Source organism: Anticarsia gemmatalis, chromosome 6, assembly GCF_050436995.1.
Source record: "Anticarsia gemmatalis isolate Benzon Research Colony breed Stoneville strain chromosome 6, ilAntGemm2 primary, whole genome shotgun sequence".
Taxonomy (NCBI): Eukaryota; Metazoa; Arthropoda; class Insecta; order Lepidoptera; family Erebidae; genus Anticarsia; species Anticarsia gemmatalis.
In genome coordinates this window covers 1,629,271-1,654,048 of record NC_134750.1, presented here as the reverse complement: position 1 = coordinate 1,654,048, position 24,778 = coordinate 1,629,271, and the positions used below count along the sequence as shown (strand labels likewise).

Below are 24,778 nucleotides of genomic sequence, written 5' to 3'. Positions count from 1 at the left end.
ACATATTAATGTTGTATAGCTTCGATATTTTAGGTCGGGGATTTGTCTTTTCGCATTATAGTATGTACATTTTATACCTTGTAAGTTAACTGTAATAGGGTTATGCTAAAACAAAGTGAACCCTGCTGGTGAATAATATTGTAAGAACATATGACAATGTTCTTTTAACACAGGCGTTAAATTGAGAAGAATTTGCTACTGCATAAACAACTGTCACATCATAAGACCTATATGCATTTTTTAATGGTTTTAACCTATACAAGAAAAAAAATATCACGTCTTTGCTTGTCATATGACAACATATCTTACGCCAATATCCTAATACATCCTTACACATTTTACACAATCCTGTAACTTAACGACAAACGTAAGCCATGACGCATTATGACCTCAAGTGTTCGGAACAGAAGTACAAAGACACAAAGCCGATTCACACGGCCCTAGTTCAGAGGTAAGCCAGACGGACAGTCGTACTCGCGATACCAGCCAAGCACCACGCACCATTGGCTGCAAACACCGCGACTGGTCTACCTGACCAATTTATCATGAACTTCTTTCATAACAAAATCTTCACAATGTGGTTTCAAATTATACTGGTGTTTGTCACTTCTGCAACAGCACAGCTCGATTTGCCGCCAATATCGAGTACGCAGAGAAATTACGGTGGATACGGTTTGTTGTCTAGTACTCCTGCGTCCATCAACGCACCGGGAAACCAGTTCGATGTGAACAGGAATTTTCAGTACAGTACTGCAAGACCCGTGTCTTCGAGCCAGTCTCCTGGGGTATACTCAGTGTCTTCCACTCCATTTGGAATAAATCCCGATATAAATAACAACGGGTATCCTAATTTTGCTAATAATCGGAACCCCAGTTCTACTGGAAGACCGTATGATGAGAGGAACAGAGATGATTCTATAGACATCAATAATGACCCGAATTTTAGGAGAAATGATCCCAATTTTGTTCGTAATGATCCTAATTATGTTGGGACGAATCCCTATGATTTTAATAGAGGGGTCGATGGGAATACTATAGATGAAAGGCTGCAACATGTGAATTTGCAGCAAGTTAGAGATTTTTTGGCTAAAGCTGATGACCAAGCGTCGAAAGAGTGTACGAACAATGTAGCCGCTCAGTGGAATTTTGAAACTGATGTTAATGATGCTACTCAACATGCAGCGGTAAGTTTCAATTAAATTGTATTTTTATATAAAACTTTTTAAGATAAAATTGTCCTATGATGTTTTGCGTATATTGTGTGATGTGCGATTAAAATTTTATTAGAAAATTTGTAAATATTGTTACCTTATGAATGGTAGTACCCAATAGCTTAGCGATTTAAATATTTACTCGTTATAACACTGTGGGATTTTCGATACATAAAATTTTTTTAGGTTGTAACCTATGAAAATTTATAACGTGATCTAATGGGAATTCGACAATCGTAGTGATTTGCTACTGTTCATTATATCATAAATCTAAAATTTTGTTGCGTACAACTTAATATTGTCAGCATCTAATTTCTACAATACATAGTTTTCTATATAATCCTCTACTCAAACTTACAGAAGCAGCATATTATTTGAATGTTCGTACAATAATTACGTACAAGTAAATGACTAGTATTTGAGATCGTTATCACATAAACAATGTGCGAGTAGGTACAGCCACGTTGAAATGACGTGTCACATTTTATAATACCCTGGGAACTAAATGTACTTGCAATTAACTTTGTACCCAAATTATTCTTTTAATATATGTTTTTGTTGAAAATATTAGTCATAATCAACAACATATTATTATTTATATGAGTCTGGGCTCAAAAGGATTAAAAGCATTAGGCATTTTGTTGAAATAGGCACGTTTTTCGTAGACGTAGTTTTTTTGTGCAACTTGTTTAAAAGGTCCAGCAGTACTTCAATTGGTTGTAACCCTGGCCTCAAGAGAAGAAAGAGATCTTAAAAATAAACATACTGTCTTTAAATCTACACACACGATAATTTTCTATTTTGATTCACGACATTATTCAAGTCATGTAACTGAAGTGAAGCTAATTTAGTTCAAACTTTGTCACACAAGACTAAACGTTTTTTAAAGTGATTTTAGACTTTTTGCCTGTCAGTCAGTCTAGTTAGACACTCGTTTTCGTTGTATCTTTCTAACCCCCAAAGTTTGTTAAAACATCGTGAAATTAAACACAATTAAAGCTAAATAAAATAAAACTATATTATTTAAACAGTAAAATTTCTTCGCACATTCCCATAGCACATGGAAAGTTTCCGGGTATCAAGTTCCCATGCTTTGAACAATGTATGTGCGTTTCTGTACAATGTTTCTTCTCTGTTTTTGTAGAGAGTCGGTATTGTGCTATTACGTAGTTTCGTTATGGGAGAGATTGGTGATGAGTTTGTTGTTAATGGAAAATCGCTTTGTGATGTGTAGTAATAGGAAAAAATGTGATGTATGTATGGTGTAATTATGATGGCGTTGAGCGATTCTTTTTATGGTTGTTAATTTCACATATATAGTTTTTTGTGTCATATAAAAAATAAGTGTTTAGTGAACACCAAGAAAATCCTCTTTGAAACTAAATTTATTAGTTTCGTAGTATTTCCTCAACATCGTCTTTTTTAAATTGTGCGCTGATATTGCAAACATGAGAATTTGCTTGTATGTATTTGTCAGTTAGTAGGCTGATCTGGGGTAGGTTGAATAATAAAATTGAAAATCTGATGACTAGATATGTAACGCGCTGCTTTTCACCATTTCAAATAAAATGTAATCGCTACTTATGGATTACACAATTATCGAGTTTTATGAAGGATTCGAACACACGTCCGCTATCCATAGTTATATGTTATATGTTGACTATTTTAACCACCACACCAACGTCGCCAGCCTTCAGTTTGATGTAGGCTTTGTAGTACGAAAATATTTCCGGATTTACCTCCATATTCTCTCTACAATTAACACACAACCAAACAATGTTCATATCAAGATCTAATTAATATATTTCTTATGACACGTATTCGTGGGAACCCATGCCATAGATGTAGGTCGTGACTTGTTTCAATATTTTCTATCTGGACGTTTTTTGTGATACCGACCTTATGTCGAACGATATCTTAGTTGTATTGAACAAGTGAACAATTGATGCTGTTGATGATTTTTTTGTAACCTTCGATTTGCTTCAGAGGTGTTGAAAGAGTTATCTAGTAAAATATAAATATTAGTGTAACATAATTATTATAAGGTTAAATTAAAGAACCAAAAATGTTTTTTTTACGTTTCTATAGAGCTTTCCAAAATTTTCCTTATAATATATTGTTTGAGTACAAACATTATAATGTTACGATGTGCTTGTTAATGTTACAACTGATAGTTGAAATAGAAGTTAAGTTAAACTTAAAAGTCAAAATTTGTAAAAAAAATATAATTAACTTTAAAATTAGTTACTTGTGTTCAAAAAATACTGGTCTTGCTATATTTTGTGTCAGAAATATTTACTTAGGTTAGAAAGTTCGCTAGAACCTTTAAGTATAAATATGATGTGTAATTTTTGAAGAAAACTATTTTTGTGTGTTTTTTGGACTGATTGACCATTTAATTCCAAATTAAGGCGAGCCTGAAATCCTGATCAGAAAATGTATTATGAGTAGTAGGTCTTGTACAGGGATAATAGTCTACAATATCAATGATATTTCTACATTGATTTTATCAAATTCTTCACAGCCTCAAAATTCTAGGATATTGGTAACCCATTGATTCAAACGAGTAACATCCGTGATTGCATTCATTGTGTCTGTATCAGAACAATGGTTCGCTATGGTGTCACACCGATCATGGTTACCATCGTTTGTTCTGTAATCAATTTATTAATGTCATCTAAATACTAGAGATCCGTAGTATTGTGGAGTAAGACTATTGAAAACCAGGTCATTGTGAATGTTTAAATTAATTTTCCGTCATGCTGTTTATTTGTTAAGATTTTTTTTGTGTTCCAATGATGATTTACATGTCCGACTTCTCGGCAAAGGCCCCCCCTTTGCATATCCATATGGATGATACGAGATGCGTACAAGAGCATGATTTGTTTATCTTGAAATTCGCTTTAATCACCCTAAACAAGAAAATAGTGCTATATTCATATCATTTTTATCAGCTGTAGGTATGGCAAAATGAGCTCTACTGAGAACTAGTTTGAAGTTTTTTTCATAAACGTACATGTTTCTTCTAGACCGGTTACACTATACTACCTATTTAATTGTATTTATTAACAATATAGATCTATAATATCAAACAATCCTGACGAGCTTTCTTGTGCAGGTTCATTGGTGTGTCTATTGATTGTTGGATACCATTTTTTTTTATCTAGAGTTTTATGAAAAACGTCTTAGTGATTTAGCGTGAAAAACGTAACAGAAAGACACATTACAATTATAATATTAGATCGAAAGTAACGTCACCATTATTTAAAATAATAACTGACCTAAAATAACATTAACTTTTATAGATCACCATAAAAAAACTAAAACAATTATATAAAAATTAGCACGTGCGAATGATTAAAACTATTGCAGTACCATTTTGACATCAAAATGGCCGCTGTGGCCGTCACAAAATGGCGCCTATAACCTATAATATGACCTATAAGGCTTAGGGTACAACAACAATAAGATAACTCATTAAACCAAGGCTACTTATTGTATTCGGTTTCTTAGGAGGAAAAGTATATGGTTGTAATTGGTTTGTGACCATAATAATTGTGGTTGATGACACTAGCTGGGTTGAAATTGGTTTTAAATAGTAGCGTTTGTTTCCGGAAGCTTTGTTTTTATTTGTAGTGTTGGGTATATATAAAACATGGTTTCTTATGACAGCTTTTTGATTTGTAGTTTTTGTTGTTATTATATTGTATTTGTTGGCAGAGCAAACATTTAAATAATATATTAGGTCTTGTACATAAGACTAAAACCTACCTAACTTGGACCAACACTCAGATTCATAACCATACGATAAAATTATTTGATTTCTAAGTTTCAGCCCCTTTATTTGTTGTCATAGTTAGTAATGTTTATGGTTCTAGAAGTTATGTACGCACTACCTATTAGTCGCTCATGAATGAGAATTTGATCTCAGTTTGATCAAAATCGATCAAATTGGGTTCAAATGCACAGCTGTCCAACAGCTTCCCGTCCGCTACTTTGCCCTCGTTGAATATCACCCCCTTCGGGATGGAATTTCCAAAAATCTTCTCTTAGTGCTTCTCACTTCACTTTCCAAGGAATTTTCATACCAAATTTCAACTTCAGTAGTTTAGGTTCTTTATACATTGTCCATCAGTAACTCAGTAACGAAAGAGTTTTATCTATATTGATTGTATACCTACTTTACATTTTATGGTCTATTTCGGTATTTGAATTTCAGTCTAATTTAACCAAAGATTAACAAAAAATAATCTCATTTTCTAACATAATTTGATAGAATAGCACCCAATATTATAAGGTTATCAATTTTCAGTGAAGCCTTGAGGCTTTTTGTACAAAAAACATCAATTTATGCACAATAGAAAATAAAAAATGTATTATTGTGTTTACGTGATTGTTATGAAACACGTAGTGACTGAAAGGTATTTTTTTGGGGGAAAAAATGAGTACATGGTTAAAGATGATATTAGGATTTGTGACGCATATCTTTTTGATTTTTAGGATTAATTACTTAAAGGGTAAAAACTTGGACCATATTCTTAAGAAGAAATGGGATACAGATTAGTTTAGCATAAAATAGGATGGCACTCGCCGTGGTCGCAGGTCAGCTACGGCGAGTGAAACCTGAAACGATAGGTATTTTAAGGTAAAATGTGTGTTCGCGTTAATTCCTGTATCCTATTATATATTAAACATGCAACGCGAGAGTTTAAAAGCAGATTAGTTTAGGTTTAATATTATGGGTTTTACCCTATCTGATGTCTCTTTGTCCGTCTAGTCGTGATAGTTAGATATTTAGAGTTTTCTTACAGATTATGTATGTCTGTTCCTGTTATAACAACATACTAAACTCAGATTAAAATTGATATCTAAGAGGGCTCCCATACAACAATGGTATTTTTTGTGCGTTTGTATTTGTTTTTTATTCTTTGTTATAGGCTCACAAAATGTAATGTAGGAAATGTATAAATGTAAAAGGAAAAGTTTATTTTTTATGAATTTCGATTGAGTGTGTGATACTATTTCCTTATTTGAAAATTGATTTGTTACCGCTTTTTATAACTTAGAGTTATTACAAAAGTCCAAAAACACCGAACTAAAGTAGCTTGTAGCGTCTTTGGCTCGCTGTCTACCTCTATGGAAAAAAAGGTGTGATTTTATGGATTGTTAAAAAAAGCAAAGCACACCTTAGTCCTTTTCGTATGGAACATGACTCTTTAAGATTTAATTTTTGCTTGCTTAAAGTTCGAAACGATTTCTGGAACACTACCATGAGTTACGTTTTATATCCAATTCAGTCCAATCTATACTTATAATAAATCTGTAGAGGGGTCAATTCTGTACATTGAATATATTTAAAAAAAAACCAATGGGGGATGTTTAGTAACGGATACTGATACCGAATCTGCAATTTATAATTTTCTTTTCTGTCTGTCTGTCTGTCTGTCCTCCGTCTGTATGTGTCGCTATCACGTAAAAACTACCGAATAGAATGCACTGAAATTTGGTATATGCATAGAATAAGTAGTGGAACAATTTCTAGGATACTTTTTATAGCATAAAATTTCAAAGATTTTTAGAAAATTGAAAAAAATACGTAAAAATCGTTTGAACCTGCGTTTCCCTATAGAGACCATAGATGGCTTTACAATCCATTTCCCAACATTCGCATTTATAAAGTTAACGCGGCGCCCGCCGTATCGATACCTGTTGTTCGCACCAACCAACAGATGGCGTTATAGTTCGCAACAAAGCATGTTTTTTCTAATTAATTTATTTTAATGGCTTTATTGTAAAGAAAATACCTTTGAAACATGCTATACGAGCAATTCTCAATTTTTTTGACCACATCCACTATCACAATGTCCCATGTTTTTGTTTTAGATTATTTTTTTAATATGATATTACAACTAATATATTCGATTGTCATTACTTCATCAATATTATTAAATTATCAGACAAAATATCAAAATAGCGTACAAACTGATTAGTTAATTTTAAAATGTAATAATCTAAAATATCAAAATTCTCGTAGTATGGAAAACAGTTTGTCCCATGGTGACCGCAGTGATTTCGAATTCATATAATTTCATAAATTTCTAAGAACCTAGATATATATTTTAATCCTAAAACACTGATTAATGTATTAAAATTCATGTAATATTGAGTTTATTGTAAAACATGCTATACTTGTTTATTTTATTTCAAAACTAATATTGTCCCATAAAAAGTTCCGAAACAAAATTCAGATTTTGTTACCGATTATCGTATCGATTTTTTTCAAAAGGTGTTAAATTTTTTGTGTTTTTACTCGTGGAAAACACTTTAGATGACATTTAACTTCGCGATATTGTTGAAATTACATTTTGGAGTCAACAACAACCGCGACCAGACACTTCACACTGCACTGCCACAAATTCTTTCCAGGATTTGTTACGTTGTGTCAAGGTAAGTTCATAGTGATTTAATATTTTGTTAAAATTGGTTAACAGTTAGTTTTATGCACTACATTTTGATGCAAAATACTTGTTTCAACTGTTAGAATTTAACGGAAATTTTATTTTTTGAATATGTAAAACCTTCATTTCGTTACTTCTGTGTTTGTTACTTTCGCGTGGTAACGTATAATCGGAACGCGGGGTAACAAAAAAGGATTTTATAAAGCCAAGTACACATCTCATAAAAATTTTGTTGTAGGTTTATTTTTAACTCCTATAGCATAATATTGCTTTCTCTTTCTAAAGTTGCGTTGATATTGCTTAATTTAAAAATTGTTACATAGGATCTAACATGAATAGGGCATCATTTTCAAACGAGCACCAAACTTGATAATGCCGATTACATACTACTACAATAAATGTATTGTACTAATATGTAATATATATATATCTATATAAATATTACAAAATAAAAACGGTTGCTGGGTAGAATCGGCTGACCGTAGCACTAAAGTACCTACTTTATTTTTCGAATGGATTTTTAATTGATTGTAATGTATTGTTAAAAATAAGATGATAAATAAGTAGGCACAAGTTTTTATTTGTTTCCTTTAGTTCATTTGATGAACCTTTTATTTTTGGAATGTTTAAAACATTCGTAATTTTTGTTTTTTTGTATTGATTTTTACTACTTTTTATTTCCATTTTATGATAATGTCAAGTATGTGTATGCTAAGCCTAACATTTCCAATTTTGTTACCGAAGCTTCTATTTTTGTTACTGTCCCTAAATAAAGCTGATAATTATGTTAAATATTGTTATTATTTTAAATTTAAAGACAATAAGTAATGGTTTAAAATTAACTTTATGACAGATATTTTATAATAAATAAGAAATATAGCATTCTTCCTTTTCAGTTTAATAGAAAAACAAAACTTTGTGAGTAGAAAGTGTTAATGGTAACAAAAAAGCAGATGTAGTGCCAATAAAAAATATTGTATTACATTATTCACAATTTATCTTTTCTCAACATGTTATAATGTTATAATCTACATAGAAAAATATAAAAACATAAAACAATTTGAGTGAGTTTTTATGATTCTACACTGATTTCCAAGTAACAAAAAAAGAACTTTTATTTTACCCTTAACTAATATTTTACAGTTTTTTTATATAAAACATCTCTAAAACAGAAAATCAATCACAAATTCAGAATTTGAATAGTTTAAGCTACCTATATTTAGCGTAATATGTCCAATATATATGAATTTTATTTTAAGACTATTTTTGAGAGTATGGTCAAATATTTTGAGAAATGCTCATACATTTATAAAATTTTCAAACATAAATGTTGTATGATATATTACACAAAAATGTTGGTTTACGCGGTCGGGATATCCTAGATGGCAAATCGAGTAATTTCGTTTGTTGTCGTTGTTCGTCGCAACTAACAGATGGCGTTGTTGTTCGAAACACATAACCAAATTAATTGGTTGCATTTTGGAAATAAATTGGATAGCTATGAAACAGACTATGTGGTAAGTTTTAAAAAATAAACAACGGATGATATATAAAAAATAATTACGGGTTACGCGGTTTCGGACGTATCATCGCAAGTATACATTATTACGCGTGTGAAGAGCTCCGGCGCAGATAGGTCTGTCTGTAGCTATAATAATATTCTGAATCCAGACGGGTAAGCAATGGTCAGTCTAAAATAAGGTATTATATTTTACACTGTAAACTGGTACGGATACCTACAGACGAGAGCGGAAAAGAAGGTAACCACAGGAAATCAGGCCTACCTGAGCCTGTGTCACATTGTGTGCTCTTCGGGTCCCTTTCGTAAATAACCATTAGATGACAAAAGAGTTGTTAGCATTTTTATGTGTAGGTGTATCGAGCGCTTCGCAATTCGCTTGCTCAAACGAATAAGCAACAGTACGAAATTCACGCGAGCGGAGCCGCACGGGTCAGCTAGTTCATAATATTTAACGTCATAATACCTAAGTCTTACAGACGTTGTAGTCATTGCAATTACATTTTCCAAGAAATCGTCAACATTCATTATTTTGCTACTTTTTTGGTTAGATTTAATTAGCACTGTAAGATGACAACACACTCTTAATATTTTGGTTACATATTTTTATGCTAAGACATAATCATCATCATCATCATCATCTCAGCCGGGAATCGTCCACTGCTGGACAAAGGCCTCCCCCATCGAGCGCCAATAGGACCGGTCCTGGGCCGCCCTCATCCATCGGACTCCGATGCTAAGACATAATATAAATTATTAATATTCCTTTTGAAAATTTTGCCTTTAAGAAATGGATGAAAGATGAGTAAGCACGTGGGTAATAGTTATTCATAGACCACATAAAGTATATCCGCCTCGTAGCTAGTAATCATCGTATTGCCAATTTTCATTAAAAAATACATAAAACCTGGACCATTTGAAAGCTTAAGTTTTATAATATACTTACTAGCTTCGCCCGTGACGTCATATGCGTGGAAAGATTTCCTGGGGTATCCTACGTGTTATTCCAAATTTCATTAAAAACCGTTCAGTTTCTCCATATCCATTTTCTTCAGTTTTCCGTACGTATCTTCACAAACTTTCGCATTTATAATATAATTAAGGCAGCATAGGTATCACGTGTACCAAACACGTGTCTAAAAGTCTCACAATTTCAAGCTAAAACTGACTTAGACTATAAATTAAGTAAGTATGTCAAAACGCATAGTAATAAAAGAATTTGATAATATCTACCTTCACCTTGGCTCGGAATCAGCTGAATTCATGGTCTATGACACGGTGACGTCACATGTTCTAATTTTTTTCATTTGTTACTGTGTGACCACGACGGTCTATTAGATAAAGTACTTGTTACTGTTACAGTAGAGTCGGAAATCGAACTTGGAACTTGGTATTAATGTTGTTCAAAAATTATGTCTGTTTGTTTGTTTGCATAAAGATTATGTCTGTGTGTCTGTCAGTTTTCCATTTCTAAACTACTGAACAGGTTTAGATGAAATTATTTAAAAGGATAGTTTCATGACCGACACAGGATTTTTATTCAGTAACCGGGAAATAAAGCACATTTCTAAAGCCGAATTAATCAACCGAGACTCGAAGCTGGGACATTATTCTCTACAAGAGTTTACGACTAGTACGCTATTTTAATTGTTATTTATGTTATATATTCTATAGTAAATAATACATTTAACGAGACAATTAAACAGTAAGACATTAGCCCATTTCTCTTAACTCATTCTCATGCACTAAATTTCACTGCTGCGGAGACATTTTTGTGTGTAAGTCATTGTTAATTGTAGATAAAAATAGTAAAGGTGCAAAGTTTTAATTGTACGTTTATTGCGTGTGATTTCAATTACTTTAAGGGAAAAAGCTTTTGGATTTTTCATTTTGTATAAACTATTGTCATCTAGAGCAATTACAGCTACGACGATAGGTAAAAGAAGAAAATCGGAGCTTATTTGAAAAATAAAATTATCGAAATATACTTTTACAGTTACGTAAAATAACTATTACAATTTTTTCATTGAATGATAATAATAATAATATACTAATACATGCAAGCAGCTAGGTAGCAGCTGGAAGTCCTACTTTTCATTGCCTTAGTGTTAAGACAAAAAAAAATTAAAAAAAATTTAAAAAAAAAGCAAAATTATGCTGCATATTTTAAATCAGAGACTGAAATCTTACCTGTCTAAGGAAATAGCTCCCGAGCAAGCTGGATTCGTGAAGGGGAAGGGCACCCGCGAGCAGATCCTGACTGTACGCCAAATTATTGAAAAAGCTAGGGAATTCAATAAACCGACCTATATTTGTTTCGTTGATTTCTCGAAGGCGTTTGATTCTGTAAAATGGCCGAAACTATGGGAAACTCTCCTAACAATGGGGACGCCAAAACACTTAGTCCACCTCCTGCGACAACTTTACGAAGGCGGATTCGCTTCTGTCAGAGCAGACGATGTTTTGTCCAGCTCATTTCATCCCAGTGCTGGCGTACGTCAGGGATGTATTATATCCCCGTTGTTGTTCAACATATATACCGAACTCGTTATGAGGATCACCCTTGAGAACTGGGCAGATGGAGTCAACATCGGAGGTATCAGAATATCCAATCTACGTTATGCCGACGACACCACCTTATTTGCGACCAGTCTTGAAAACATGCAAAACCTTTTAAGCAAGATGGAACAGGTTAGTCTCGGATTTGGTTTAAAGATCAACCGCAACAAGACGAAGATAATGATTGTCGACCGCGCCAATAACAACTGGCCAGATCTCACAAAAGTTGCAAACTGCGATGTCGTTCAATCTTATGTCTATCTGGGAGCACTGGTAACCAACAATGGTGGGTGCGTAGAGGAGATCAAGCGACGAATGGCTATGGCAAGGACAGCTATGGACAAGCTCAAGAAAATATGGAAAAGCCGAGATATCACCAAGGCCACAAAAATCCGACTTGTTCGAGCACTAGTACTCCCCATATTCCTGTACGCTGCCGAGACGTGGACTTTGAGAGAGAGTGAGAAGAAGAGGATAGACGCCCTAGAAATGTGGTGCTGGAGAAGAATGCTTGGAGTATCGTGGACAGAATTTAGAACTAACGAGTCCATCCTCCATGAACTCGGCATTAAGCAGCGTCTATCCTCCATAGTTCAAGCTAGAATCCTCACCTTTTTTGGCCATGTGTCCAGACGAGGAGATATATCTATCGAGCGCCTTGTAGTGCAGGGAAAAGTGGATGGCACAAGACCGCGAGGAAGATCGCCGATGCGCTGGACAGACCAAGTCAAGACTGCTATTAATAGTACCCTTTATGAGTGTACGAGAAAGGCAGCAGTCCGTGACGAGTGGCGACGAATAGTGAAGCGAGCTACCAACCCCGATGACTACGACTGACGACCACGACCACTCTGTCAAGAGTGTAGCGACCAAGAAGAAGAGAGTGTTAAGACAACCTGTGCCTATAAAAATACAAGGCTTTAGAAAGCGATTCCGCATGCTACTTAGGATAGACCTAAACCTTAATAGAGCTTTTCTTACTTTTCCGCTAATCACTTTAGCGTTCACCAGTACCTATTCACACAACCTACACACGAAGCCCTGCTAATTGATGACAAAAGACGATCCTGACCTTACACTGAACAAAACCAACATAACTTAACCCCTGAACCAACAAATAATGAACCTTATTTTTATCACGCTAGAGTTGAATTTTGTTTCACAATTTTGTGTGAGAGGTCATCGTAAATTGGTAGTGAAGTGCAAATAGATTGCATGTTGTGCCAAATTTTTAGTTGTTTTGTGCTCGGTAGTACTTTTGTTCGTAAACTTGAACCACTTTTGGCATGAATGGAGTTGTTTGTTAGTGTGAGTTAGTGCTGTAGTGCCAATGAGATTTGTGACGAATTTTATCAAAGTTTGTTAACTAGACATTTACAAGATAGATCCACCAATTTATATAAAACATAGAGTTCCTAAAAAGTGTCCTTATAAGTATAAGAGACATTTATCATCATTGCGTCTCATAATAACAATTATGAGACGCAATGATGATAAATGTCTTCACATAACCAAGAGCTTTTTTATCCTATACTAGATGCCTATTAGCCTGCTTGCTTAAGATTATTCTGTTGCAAATAATGATCTCAAAAAATTTAAGATAAAATGTATCATTTTAAGTAGACATATTTAACTGACTAGTAAGTTAACACATAATAATAATAATATGACAGATTTGCCTGCAATGTTATGCCAATTCATGGTTTTGAAGATGTAGAACACAAACAATCTAACAACACGACCAAATTCAATCATTCGTTTCGAAAACCTCTTCTTCCTTTATACATCAAACGTGTTGTCTTCTCTCAATTAACAAAATGTTCTTCATACAAAATCACTAGAAGCCACTGATTGTGCAACAGTATGGGAATGTCCTCTATCATTGACAATGCACACACGCTTGTGAGAATTAATAGACGTCTCATTATTTTGTGCACGGCATTGAAGCCGCTACTGTAAGGTCTTGTGTGTGTTTATTTTGAAAATATGCCTTTTGTAAGAAGGGTTAAAGAGTCTTGAAGCCCCATAAGTAACTTAGAGCCACAGTCTTTTGAAAAGATCCTAGAATGGTTGATTATCGGCGTGATCGAGGCTTTGCGGGTATAGTAGGATCAAAGATTTGAAATGGTTGAGTAATAAAATCTACCGCTTAAATATTTTGGGTTGGTGACAAATAGAACCTATAACCTGTTTATAAACTCTAACAAGTAGAATTCAGTTACATTTAATTACGGTACATAGTCTAGGTAAGTAGATAAGGCTAGTTAGTAACCTTACCTTCCTAAAGACAACTCCTGCATGTACTATCGAACAAACTGAATCATGACCCACCATGTGCTCATTTTCTAAAATACGTCTATATACACGTAGGTCGAAATTCGCTTGAACCTACGTTTCCTTGGTAATGAATTTGTTATCTGTCATTATTGCGACAAATCTTTGGGCGTCCATTATAGGAAATAATGTAACTATAAAAATTAAAATAATATAGGGTAACCAGTATAGTTATTACCCGGTTAAGAAATGTATACACAATTATTATTATGGTCAATAATATTCTAATAGTACCTACTCTTTTATAAACACAACTTAAATATTCTTTCTAAAGGAACATCAGTCATTTGTTTCAATAACTTTGTTAACATATAAATAAATTACTAATAAAAAACGACTTCTTAAATCACAGTAATTGTCCACCTAATTTTAAAACTTAACGAAAGAAGTAACCAGTATTCTAAAAGTGATATAGGTATATTGCAATTAATTTGAACTGGTTATTGTAGAAATTTAAAATAAACGTATTATTGCTGAACGTTGGCAATCACTGTATGCTGGGCAATGACTATAGTGGTTACCCTAATCGAAACGTTTCACAGATTTCTAAATGACGTGCTATTTGACATTTGACACAAATATATTTTTTCGTTGTGAAAAGAGTTTAGACTATTAACATTCTAGATTCAAATTAAGAGTGATTTATCGAAAACGTATCTAGTACTGTGCTAACAAAGGTCAAAGTTGTCTGTAGTCGTAGATACATCATAACACAGTCGTATTCATGTTTAAAACGTCCTAAGTGCAACTATGACAAAAGAGATGATATTCTTACTGTTTTGACGGTGTCAAGCGAATTGTCGGCAAAATGGGTCATGATTCAGTTGGTTCGATAGTACATAGGTATCTAGTCTTGAGAATAATACGAATATTTCCTTGTGCAGGAATCAAAACCACAATATTCACGTTCAGTGGCTTAGTTGAGCGCCACGGACGTTGTTATTTATTATTTTAAACAATATTTTATTACAGACCTAACACTCTAACACTAAACCTAAGATCTATTATTTAAACTACATAATAGCCTAGTTGCATTCATACAACACCTGTATTAATTCATCACGTAATCACAGTACATACTCATTACTGTACATATATATACATATATGTATAACAGCTACATATTGTGATTCCCACGGTGTCCAACTGGTTTTGAACTTGAGACCGCGTTTATGAGTTAATTATTCATTCTGTATTATCGTCTGTTTTGCCTTGTCACGATCTAACTTGATTTACTTAAAGTATGTACTTTAGAGTACGATACGATACAGCACATATATAAATCGAGTATCTATTATTATACTATTTGTCTTTTATTGTAACGAGGTATGCGGTTGTTATGTGCAAGACTGTTAGCAACAATAAGCAATGTTATTTGGGCCAAATTATAAATGTGTGCTCATTATTTGGACAGTTTCCAGTAGTTCTATCACGTAGTTGGAAGGAGGTGTAAGCGATGAGATATGTTGATATATATGTTGAAGATATAATCACGCCTATTTTCACCAAAAATCGCCACTTGGTGCTATCCTTACACACTTTCCTTGACATTCTTGTCATACAGTAAATCAAATTAGATTTTTTCTGATGGCACCAAACTTATAATAATAATTTTTGAATCCAACAATACGAAATACATTTTACGTTCTCATATTAGCATTTTCTACAGACGATAATAATAAAAAAATCACCTCGTGAAATAAAAGTTCAACGACTTTAAAATATTATAAAATTGTGATTCTTTTGCTACTTTTCCTCGTTATCAATGATCTTGCGCAAAAATATTTTGTCATGTTTCGTGTCTTTGTAACGCTATTTTTATGTTTATTAAAGTCTCTGCTATACAGGATTATAGCTAAGAACACGATCTAACTACACCATAACCTGTGCAAAAACATCAGTTAAACAACTACCCATCAGCAAAAAAACGATCAATGAGTGTTTATCCACGAAAACCGTGTAATTATAAGACAAATTACGTAAAATGGCGAATAATTACTGTGTTGATACGAATCAGTTTGAACTTGAGCGTGTAGATGGTATCTCTGTATTAAGGCTCTTAATTGTTGAGCATTTGATCGTAATACTTATGTCATGGCCGTGATCTTGGTTTAGTGCGAAGTTTTTTATTTGGTTTACTTTATATTTTTTTTCGTGATTTATTTTCAAACTAGCTGACCCGCGCAATTTCGCTCGCGTCACATAGAATGGATCAAAACTTTCCCCGTTTTTGTAATATTTTTATTGCTACTTTGCTTCTATTGGTCGTAGCGTGATGATATATAGCCTATAGCCTTCCTCGATAAATGGACTATCTAACACTGAAAGAACTTTTCAAATCGGACCAGTAGTTCTTGAGATTAGCGCGTTCAAACGAACAATCAAACAAACAAACTCTTTAGCTTTATAATATTAGTATAGATAGTCTTTCGGACGTGCTGCCATAATAGATTCCTATATTTACTTCTGGTATGGTGGGACCAATGTCTATCTATACACATATTATGACCATTAAAGCATGCCTTTTTTTAACGGCGAGAGGCAGTGACCAAATAACAATTACATACTTCTAATTACAGTGGCTGTAATAATCCATTAACACATTTTCGGCCGTTTAATATCGGTATTCTGTTTAGAAAGGACTAAACTAACAAATTCAAGTATATCTTACTTATATCAGCATTTTAAAGGCAATAAATAAACTCCCAAACTCACATTTAATACAAAAATTTTGAGCTAATACACTCACATATAATCACTTAATACATCGAATGAAAAAGTGTCACAAATAGAGAAAGATGTAGAAGCCTTGCTGAAAATTCAACCGGCTTTGCTTAATTTCTGTACCAACACTTTGGCAGAAGTGTAATACTAAAAATAACAAATAAGCGCTTCAAAAACCTTTATCCGGTAATACCAAAAAACAGTGTGAACAAATCTTTATCACACGTTTTTAATTACAAGATTACTTCACAAAATTAGGTATTATTTTAATTGAAGATTTTTTGTTACAATTCCAATTAAGTAAGATGTTGACCCGTCTTGTTTTGGGAAACAAATAAAAAATAAATTCACATACCAGAATCTTATATGAGTTCAGGAAATAAATATAAGCTCAAGATTTGTCTTCATTTCTTTGTGCTAAGTTGCTGGTCCTATTTTTGGTTTTCACAATTCATTTTAAAGCAAAATCAACCCCTTCCAGAAACAACAAAGTGTCTTACAGAAACTGCATCAAAGCACTAAAGTCTACCAGGAGACATACTTAATTAACCAATAAAAATGTACCTAGTATGTGCTTCAACTAAGATTCCATGTCTACAAAATGTAAATCAAAGAGGGGTCAAATCTTATCTCGTGTCCCCTTGATCTCCTCTGGCGTGTCTTCACTATTTCCAAAAGAAACTTATAGGAGACCCATAATGTTCCACTGCTGGGCAAGGGTCTCCTCCCGTAATAAAGGATGGACCTTGAGACTTTGCATACTTCCAAGAACTGTTTTAGAGAACTCTCAGGCATGCAAGGTTTCAACTAAATCTAAAGAAACTTTGTTTTAAGGAAATTAAATTAACCAGCTATTTAATACAAAAGCGACATGATATTTATCTTAACCGATATCTACTTTGAAAGAAGCACTTTATTGCAATTCTATGTAAATTTATTGTCACTTATAACAATAGGTATTCAGATCGTCATTTTAGTATGATTCACGATAATCACTGTCCTGAGTCACATATAATAGTGATAAAAACATCTATGATTCAGTCATTGTTATCTTAGCGTGATGATAGTGACGTCATTGAATAATTACAGCCTTAAATATATTGTGGAGATTAATTGGCTTATTTATTTCGTTATGATATAATTTTGATGCAATAAAAGTAATGACTGTTAATCAGTGTGTTTGATACAATTTCCGTATGAGGTAAAATTATATTAATTACGTTTTTTTTGAAGACTCCGATATTAGGTAGAGTGACTGGCATCAGGCTGATACAAATATCTCTAAAATTCAAATCGCAGAGCCGTAATCAATAATTTAATCATTTAGTATTCTAAAAAATAGACAAAATGTGTGAATTCATTAAAAATATAAGTAATTTCTATGTTAGAAAGAACGACATTAGCCTAGATATAGACAACGTTTTAGTAGCAAAGCCCTTGTCATATATTATATCATAATGACTTGGAAGGATAAAACTGCAGCTAAATAAAGTGTTTGAAAACGTATAGAGGTATTATATAGATAGTAGATCAATTGTGCAACAAACAGTTTTGCTTTTGTTCTATATGCCATACCTACATAGAAACTCTTAGTACCTACCTAAAATTATTTCCAAGTAACCCATTTAATTTTCTGCTACTTGTTTCTCTGACGTGCTACTTTAATAACGAAGATTAACAAATAATTGGTCTCGTTATTTATTGGTATATAAATATTATTTATGGATATATAATTACTATAATATAATATTTAAACGGGTCTCAATTGCGTAGTTACAAAAGACTGATACCTTTTTGTTTGTGGATCTTTTAGATTACTGTTATTATTTCAAATACTTTAATATACGGGGACTGAGACAAAGAAAAACGAAATGATAGTTTAAAACGTAATTATGTTATTGTTTACTGGAAAATTTTCCAGTGGTTAAGATAGCCAAGTATAAAAGGCCGAACGGCTATGTAGGTATTTAGATGTTATTTAAGTTTTCTCCATTTGACTGCAACGGAGATTAAAACCTTTGAAAACAGATTATTTTGACCAAATCCCTGAAAAGCAATGTACAAAGATACTTGTCTCTATTCGGAGTGGCAGAGAGGCGGTATTGCGATAGTTTTCAAAATTGATAGTGAAATAATATACTCTATCAAATAACACAACGAATTCCGAAGCTAAGAAAATTATCAATAATTATATTATAATGTAGAAAAAAAATAAGGTATGCAAGGTTTCATCGCGTAGTTTCCATTCATCGTTAGAGTTAGTGATAATGATTTCTACTATACAGAATACAGATAACTTCGATCTTCGAAAAGTTATTGATGAACCTCAGGTTCGAACTCTTGAAAGAATACAGCTCTGATAATTCTCTTCTATCATATACTCATACATATCTCAAGTACAATATTGCATAATACAAGCACACAAGGATGCCATCAGTTCACACGATCACTTACGTTACACACAAGCATTTGTCATTACCGTGACACCATGAGCAGAATACGTTATGTGTTTGTTTTAAATGAAAAATTGTACCTAGTTGAAAACTGTTCTTTGTTATGACTGTTTGTTTGGTCTTTCGTTTAGTAAAATAGGACCCAGTTGAAAACTGTTCTTTGTTGAGGCAATATGTTGCTTTTAGTTTTTTGAAGTGTTAGGTATTAGTTGTGGGTTTGGATGATTAATTGATTGAAGGTGATGTTTGGAAGACGATGTTTAGAAGTACTTGAGAATGGTCATTTTCTGGGTCTATTGTTAGTTCCGGTTGGTTGTAGTAGAGAGGTAGGTAATGTAGGGTGCGATAAAAACTTATAACCTAATTTTTATAACAAATATTTTAGCTTAATTGTGTTATAACTGTGTTTTTTTTTTTGAATAATAACTCCTATGTAAATGTGGTCAAATTAATTGACTTGTAATTGTAGCTGTATTTGTCGTATGAAGGGATACGTCGTATTTAATTATATGCTACAGTAATGACTCCTGCTAAAGGCCTGATTTTGAAAAATACGTTGCAATTCTTCTTCGAATAGATTCTGTACTATTGATAATTTGCTACTCGGAGTACCAGCTAAATCATAGTTTTTCAATATTAATTACAACACGCCTAGACACCGTATACTCGTAGTAAGATTACCAACTTTATCAGTGACTATAAAACAAACGTGACTACATAACCATGAAACTGCGCACTACACTCCAGATATATCAAACCCAAGGTCTCTCAACCACTTCTACTTAGGAAAGTAGACCACATAACTCCACGCACATTCTAATCTGATCTTCTCCCTCCTTCTTATCATACGATTAGTGGTCAACCTAGTGTCAAAGTTGTTCAAGCCGCCTTAAATCCTTTGACGTGGCTTAGCGACTGTTATCTTAATCGACAGCAACCGAGACCGAATTACGTGTTTTCCAAAGCACGGACACGCCCAGTTCAATTACCACTATGCGGTCACCCATCTATGTAATGACCGCGCCAATGGTTGTTTAGCCTACCGATCGTTTACCGACTGGTGAGCACAACTGGCTATGGGCGCCACATATCTATCACCTCATATCATAACTGTTCATCAATGTATTGACTACTTCAAATACTTTGTAAGAAGTTTACGAAGTAAAGGATATTTTGAATTGAATTGAACACATCTTGTCCTTTTCAGTTGGACGCCCAGCAACGCTACACGCTGTTCCAGCGAGGGTTATGGGAGGCTGCCCAGCAGATACCTCGGGGAGCTCTCAGAGATTATGCCACGTTCAGACAGTTAAGGCTGTTGTCTATTATTGGACCTGCTGCGTTGCCACCCGATCAACTTGATAGAGTAAGTTTAAGAAAGAAATATGATTTATTTAAGCTGTTGTTGAAGCAATATTTACCATAGGTATGGTACAACTTTGTTTCGTAACAACTTAAGGATAAGTTACTTAAGTATTGAAACTATAAAATTACCTAACGTTAAATTGTACTCCATGTAAAAAAAACTTAATGAATTAATCTAAGATTAATTAAGGATCTAGGAGTCCTTTGTGCGTCACATATTTTATGTTAAGTCCAAAGTAAAAAGGACATTGTAACCCATTACTTACTTAATCAAAACTTTTTGTTAGCAAAAAAAATAATAAATTGTTGGCATAATTTTGTGTCTTGAAACTTGACACAAAATTATGCCAACAATTTATTATTTTTTTTGCTAACAAAAAGTTTTGATTAAGTACAGCCACATTCTCAACAAAAATACGCAAAGAATTAACATATTATTATGTTAATTATATCTATTTCAATTTCCAGTACAACCGCATAATAAACGACATGCTAGCAGTCTACAACACAGCTGAAACCTGCGCGTACAACGAGCCCTTCAAATGCGGCCTCCACCTCCAGCCTGAGCTCCAGTACATCATGTCTCACTCCCGAGACTGGGACGAGCTGCAGCATATCTGGACTGAATGGAGAAGGGTCACTGGAAGACGGATCAGGGATTTATATGAACAGCTCGTCGATTTGACTAATCAGGCTGCTAGATTAAACAGTAAGTGAAACTTTGTAAAAGTACAGCACATTATGCGAATTGTATTTCAGCAGAATTCAAGGAAAATTTGTAAATATTATTTATAAGTGTCTGCTAACACTCGTTTACAGCGAGATGATTAAAAAGTTACTACGTAAATGTGAAGCGCCTGTTAGTTTAACAGTTTAAAGTTGTCGCTGCGTGTATTGCTTTTATAATACGTAAGGCGCTGCAATATTAAGTAAAATGATAGCAGCCCCATAAATGTATGTTGTGTGTATATTTGTATGCGCAGGTATATTAAAAAATATTTCATTATAACAGATTTTACTGATGCTTCTGCTTACTGGATGTTCCCCTACGAAACTGCAAACATGAGGCAAGAAGTCGATGAAGTTTGGGAGCAGGTAATATTAACTTGACACTGTTTATATAAACACTGCTACATTTTCTATTATCAATTTAAACTAGAGTTCAATAATGCATGCGAGTTTCATTATTTGCTCTAACAACTAAGCTTGTGATAAAGATGTTTGATATACTTATATCTAGTAAAAAAATGTACTGATCCTCTATGTACCGTCAAAAATTATAATTAAGTATTACACAGTTGCATTTTTAACTTTACCCACCCTTAATTATTTTATTAATAAAACCTTTTTCATGACTCCAGGTGAAACCTCTATACGAGCTGCTCCACGCGTACGTCCGCCGTCGTCTCCGTGAAAGCTATGGTCCTGAGAGAATCTCTCGCTCAGCACCAATCCCGGCTCATATCCTTGGTGACATGTGGGGTCAGAGCTGGGCTGGTATCGTGCCGTTCACGCTGCCGTACCCTGGAAAGACGCTGGTAGATGTGACGCCTGAGATGGTGCAACAGGTTCGTGTAATAAATTGCTAGTTGCTTTTCATACGGAAGTTAACTTTTTAAATTGGAAATACCCTCATTTTAATAGTGATTGATAAAAATTCAAATGTTGTGCGCTTTTATGTTAAACGGTTATGCGCTGTTTAGTGTTTTTTTTTAAATATATTATGGCGATAGAATGTTTTCCCTAATTGTGTACGGTATCCGATTGATTAATTGTAAACCTCTCTAAGAAGATAAACAACTAACCCCCGGTTTCTGAGCATATTTATCGGTAGTTAATTTATTCAATAGCGTTTTTTATACTAGATTTAACGCTATTGAATAGATAAACTACCGCTAAATGAAAGAAACCGGAGGTTAGTGGCATTTGGTAGTCAGAATTCATTCCCTGTCTGGAATATATGCGAAACTTTTCCAAAAAATATATTAGAAACATGATGATGTTTTTGACAATAAACTAGTTAAAGTAAAAGTAGAGACGAGTTTGACAAGTATAAATATGCATTGATAAAAATACTTTAAAATTGACACATTCGTTTGCATATCGGACTATAGCTTTAACATGCAACTTAAAAACTCTGTCAGTATACAAACTATAGTCTTAACATTCATACTGTTAAGCAACTTAATCCGTCATACATACATATGTATGTTATGTATTTATACATACACATACATACATTGTATGATGACTGTACATGCATAAAATCACCCAGTTTTCCCATAGCAGTAGGTAAAAACAAATGAAAAAGACACCACACACTTCGACCACTACAAACTTCCCTCGCTTCATTCACATCCATACATCTTCTATTCATCCAACAGTTGTGAAAAATCATGCCATTATTTTGTCTTCCAGGGCTACACTCCTCTCACCATGTTCCAACTGGCTGAAGAGTTCTTCGTGTCTATGAACATGTCAGCAATGCCTCATGACTTCTGGGCCCTCAGTGCTCTACAGCAGCCAGCTGACCGTCATATACACTGCCAACCTTCCGCCTGGGACTTTTGTAACCAACATGATTACAGGTATTTAATTTTTTTTCTCACGTACACTAAGCCACGTCAAAGGCCTTTGGGCGGCTTGAACAACTTTGACACTAGGTTGATCACTAATTATACGATAAGAAGAAGACCTTCACTAACAATTAAATTAGTTCAAATGAAATAGTTAAACTAAACTATGACTAATTAACAAAAAAGAAAATATTTATAATATTTTTTTGACGTTTCAATGGCACAAGTCATGCTTTTTTTGTGGTTAAGCTACAAAACATAAAAGAAAGACAAGAAACTCGTGCAACGCAGATGTTTCATATTATATTAATGTGGTTAATAATAACTACGAGTTTAATTGTCTTGACGTGCGTCATTGCGTGATGTACAGACAGATGTTCTAGTCTTCGCAATAAAGTAATTTATAAAATATTGCGTATGTAAGGGCCTCATCGTAAAATTCTTATAATCTGTTTGGTAGACAGTATAAAAAGACTATGAAAAATAAGAAATGTATAAAAGAAGAAACCAACAAAATAAAGGAAGTAAAGAAAATCGGTGCCCAAACAGTTGGACCTTTTTATTCGCTAAAAACAACCAATCAGCAATTCAAAAATCTAGCGTGAATAGTCAATATGTTATTTATTTTTTTCGACCGTTTCAAGAGATTTTATCCCAAAATTTCCAGGATCAAGATGTGCACTCACGTGGAGATGAAAGACTTGATCACAGCTCACCACGAGATGGCGCACATAGAGTACTTCCTCGCGTACAGGCACTTGCCCAAGGTGTTCAGAGATGGAGCTAATCCTGGTATGTTGGTTGTTTTACTTTTTGTTTCTTTACCTTATACTAAAGAAACTCTCGTTAAAGAATAAAGCTTGCCTTGTATTGAACGTTATAAGTTATCACAATATTGAAAACAACATAGAAACAATGTCACGCTGTCGACTGTTCGAAAATAGAGAAATAGACATGTCGGAATATTTCCGTATCAGCCTAGTATGCATCGACATTCCTCCAAATATACATAATTAATAAAAAATATTTAAATAGGTAAAACTAAAAATACATACGTAATTTTTTAGCATAGTTCGGAACAAACGTGTAATCTTCTTTGGACTTTATATTCAAATAGTAAATAGTCTAGTGTGGTCTAGTACAATCCCATTTCTTTTTTTAGCTTTGACTTTATACCAGTTCTTACTTTTATGAACGTAAATTACAAACGAAATATTTTTTTTTATGCTTTTGAACAAAGAATTGCCATCAAAATTACGTACCGTAGTACCTATTTTGCAATAGTGGAGTATCTACAAAATAAATGCAATGCAAAATCATAGTTTCTCATTTAAAACTTTAATACACAGATCACTAAACTTCCTCTTACATCACTTTATCTGGAGTAATGCTCTACTGATTAATGTCCTATCGCACGATTAGTACGCAAGCAGCAATCCAGGTTACACCGAGACTTCCGACTTGTAATGTAAACAATGCGCGTTATGTTATATAATGTAATGACTGTTTAGCAACTAATCCGTCAGTGGATTCGATTTGCATATTGTTGACAGATTTGTTTAGGTTTAAGTGGGTAAGA

At 33.7% G+C, this 24,778-nt stretch overlaps 1 protein-coding gene across 1 annotated transcript in view; it reads left to right on the top strand.

The window, feature by feature from the left end:
• Positions 1 to 458: 458 nt before the first annotated feature.
• Positions 459 to 24,778, top strand: part of Ance-3 (angiotensin-converting enzyme Ance-3) — a 179,870-nt gene continuing 155,550 nt past the window's right edge. Inside the window, exons 1-7 of the mRNA XM_076115152.1 lie at positions 459 to 1,184; positions 20,466 to 20,624; positions 21,092 to 21,332; positions 21,636 to 21,718; positions 21,985 to 22,191; positions 23,042 to 23,211; positions 23,867 to 23,991. Coding sequence (XP_075971267.1) covers positions 546 to 1,184; positions 20,466 to 20,624; positions 21,092 to 21,332; positions 21,636 to 21,718; positions 21,985 to 22,191; positions 23,042 to 23,211; positions 23,867 to 23,991 — 1,624 coding nt within the window. The 5' untranslated portion in view covers positions 459 to 545. The remainder of the gene's footprint in view (positions 1,185 to 20,465; positions 20,625 to 21,091; positions 21,333 to 21,635; positions 21,719 to 21,984; positions 22,192 to 23,041; positions 23,212 to 23,866; positions 23,992 to 24,778) is intronic.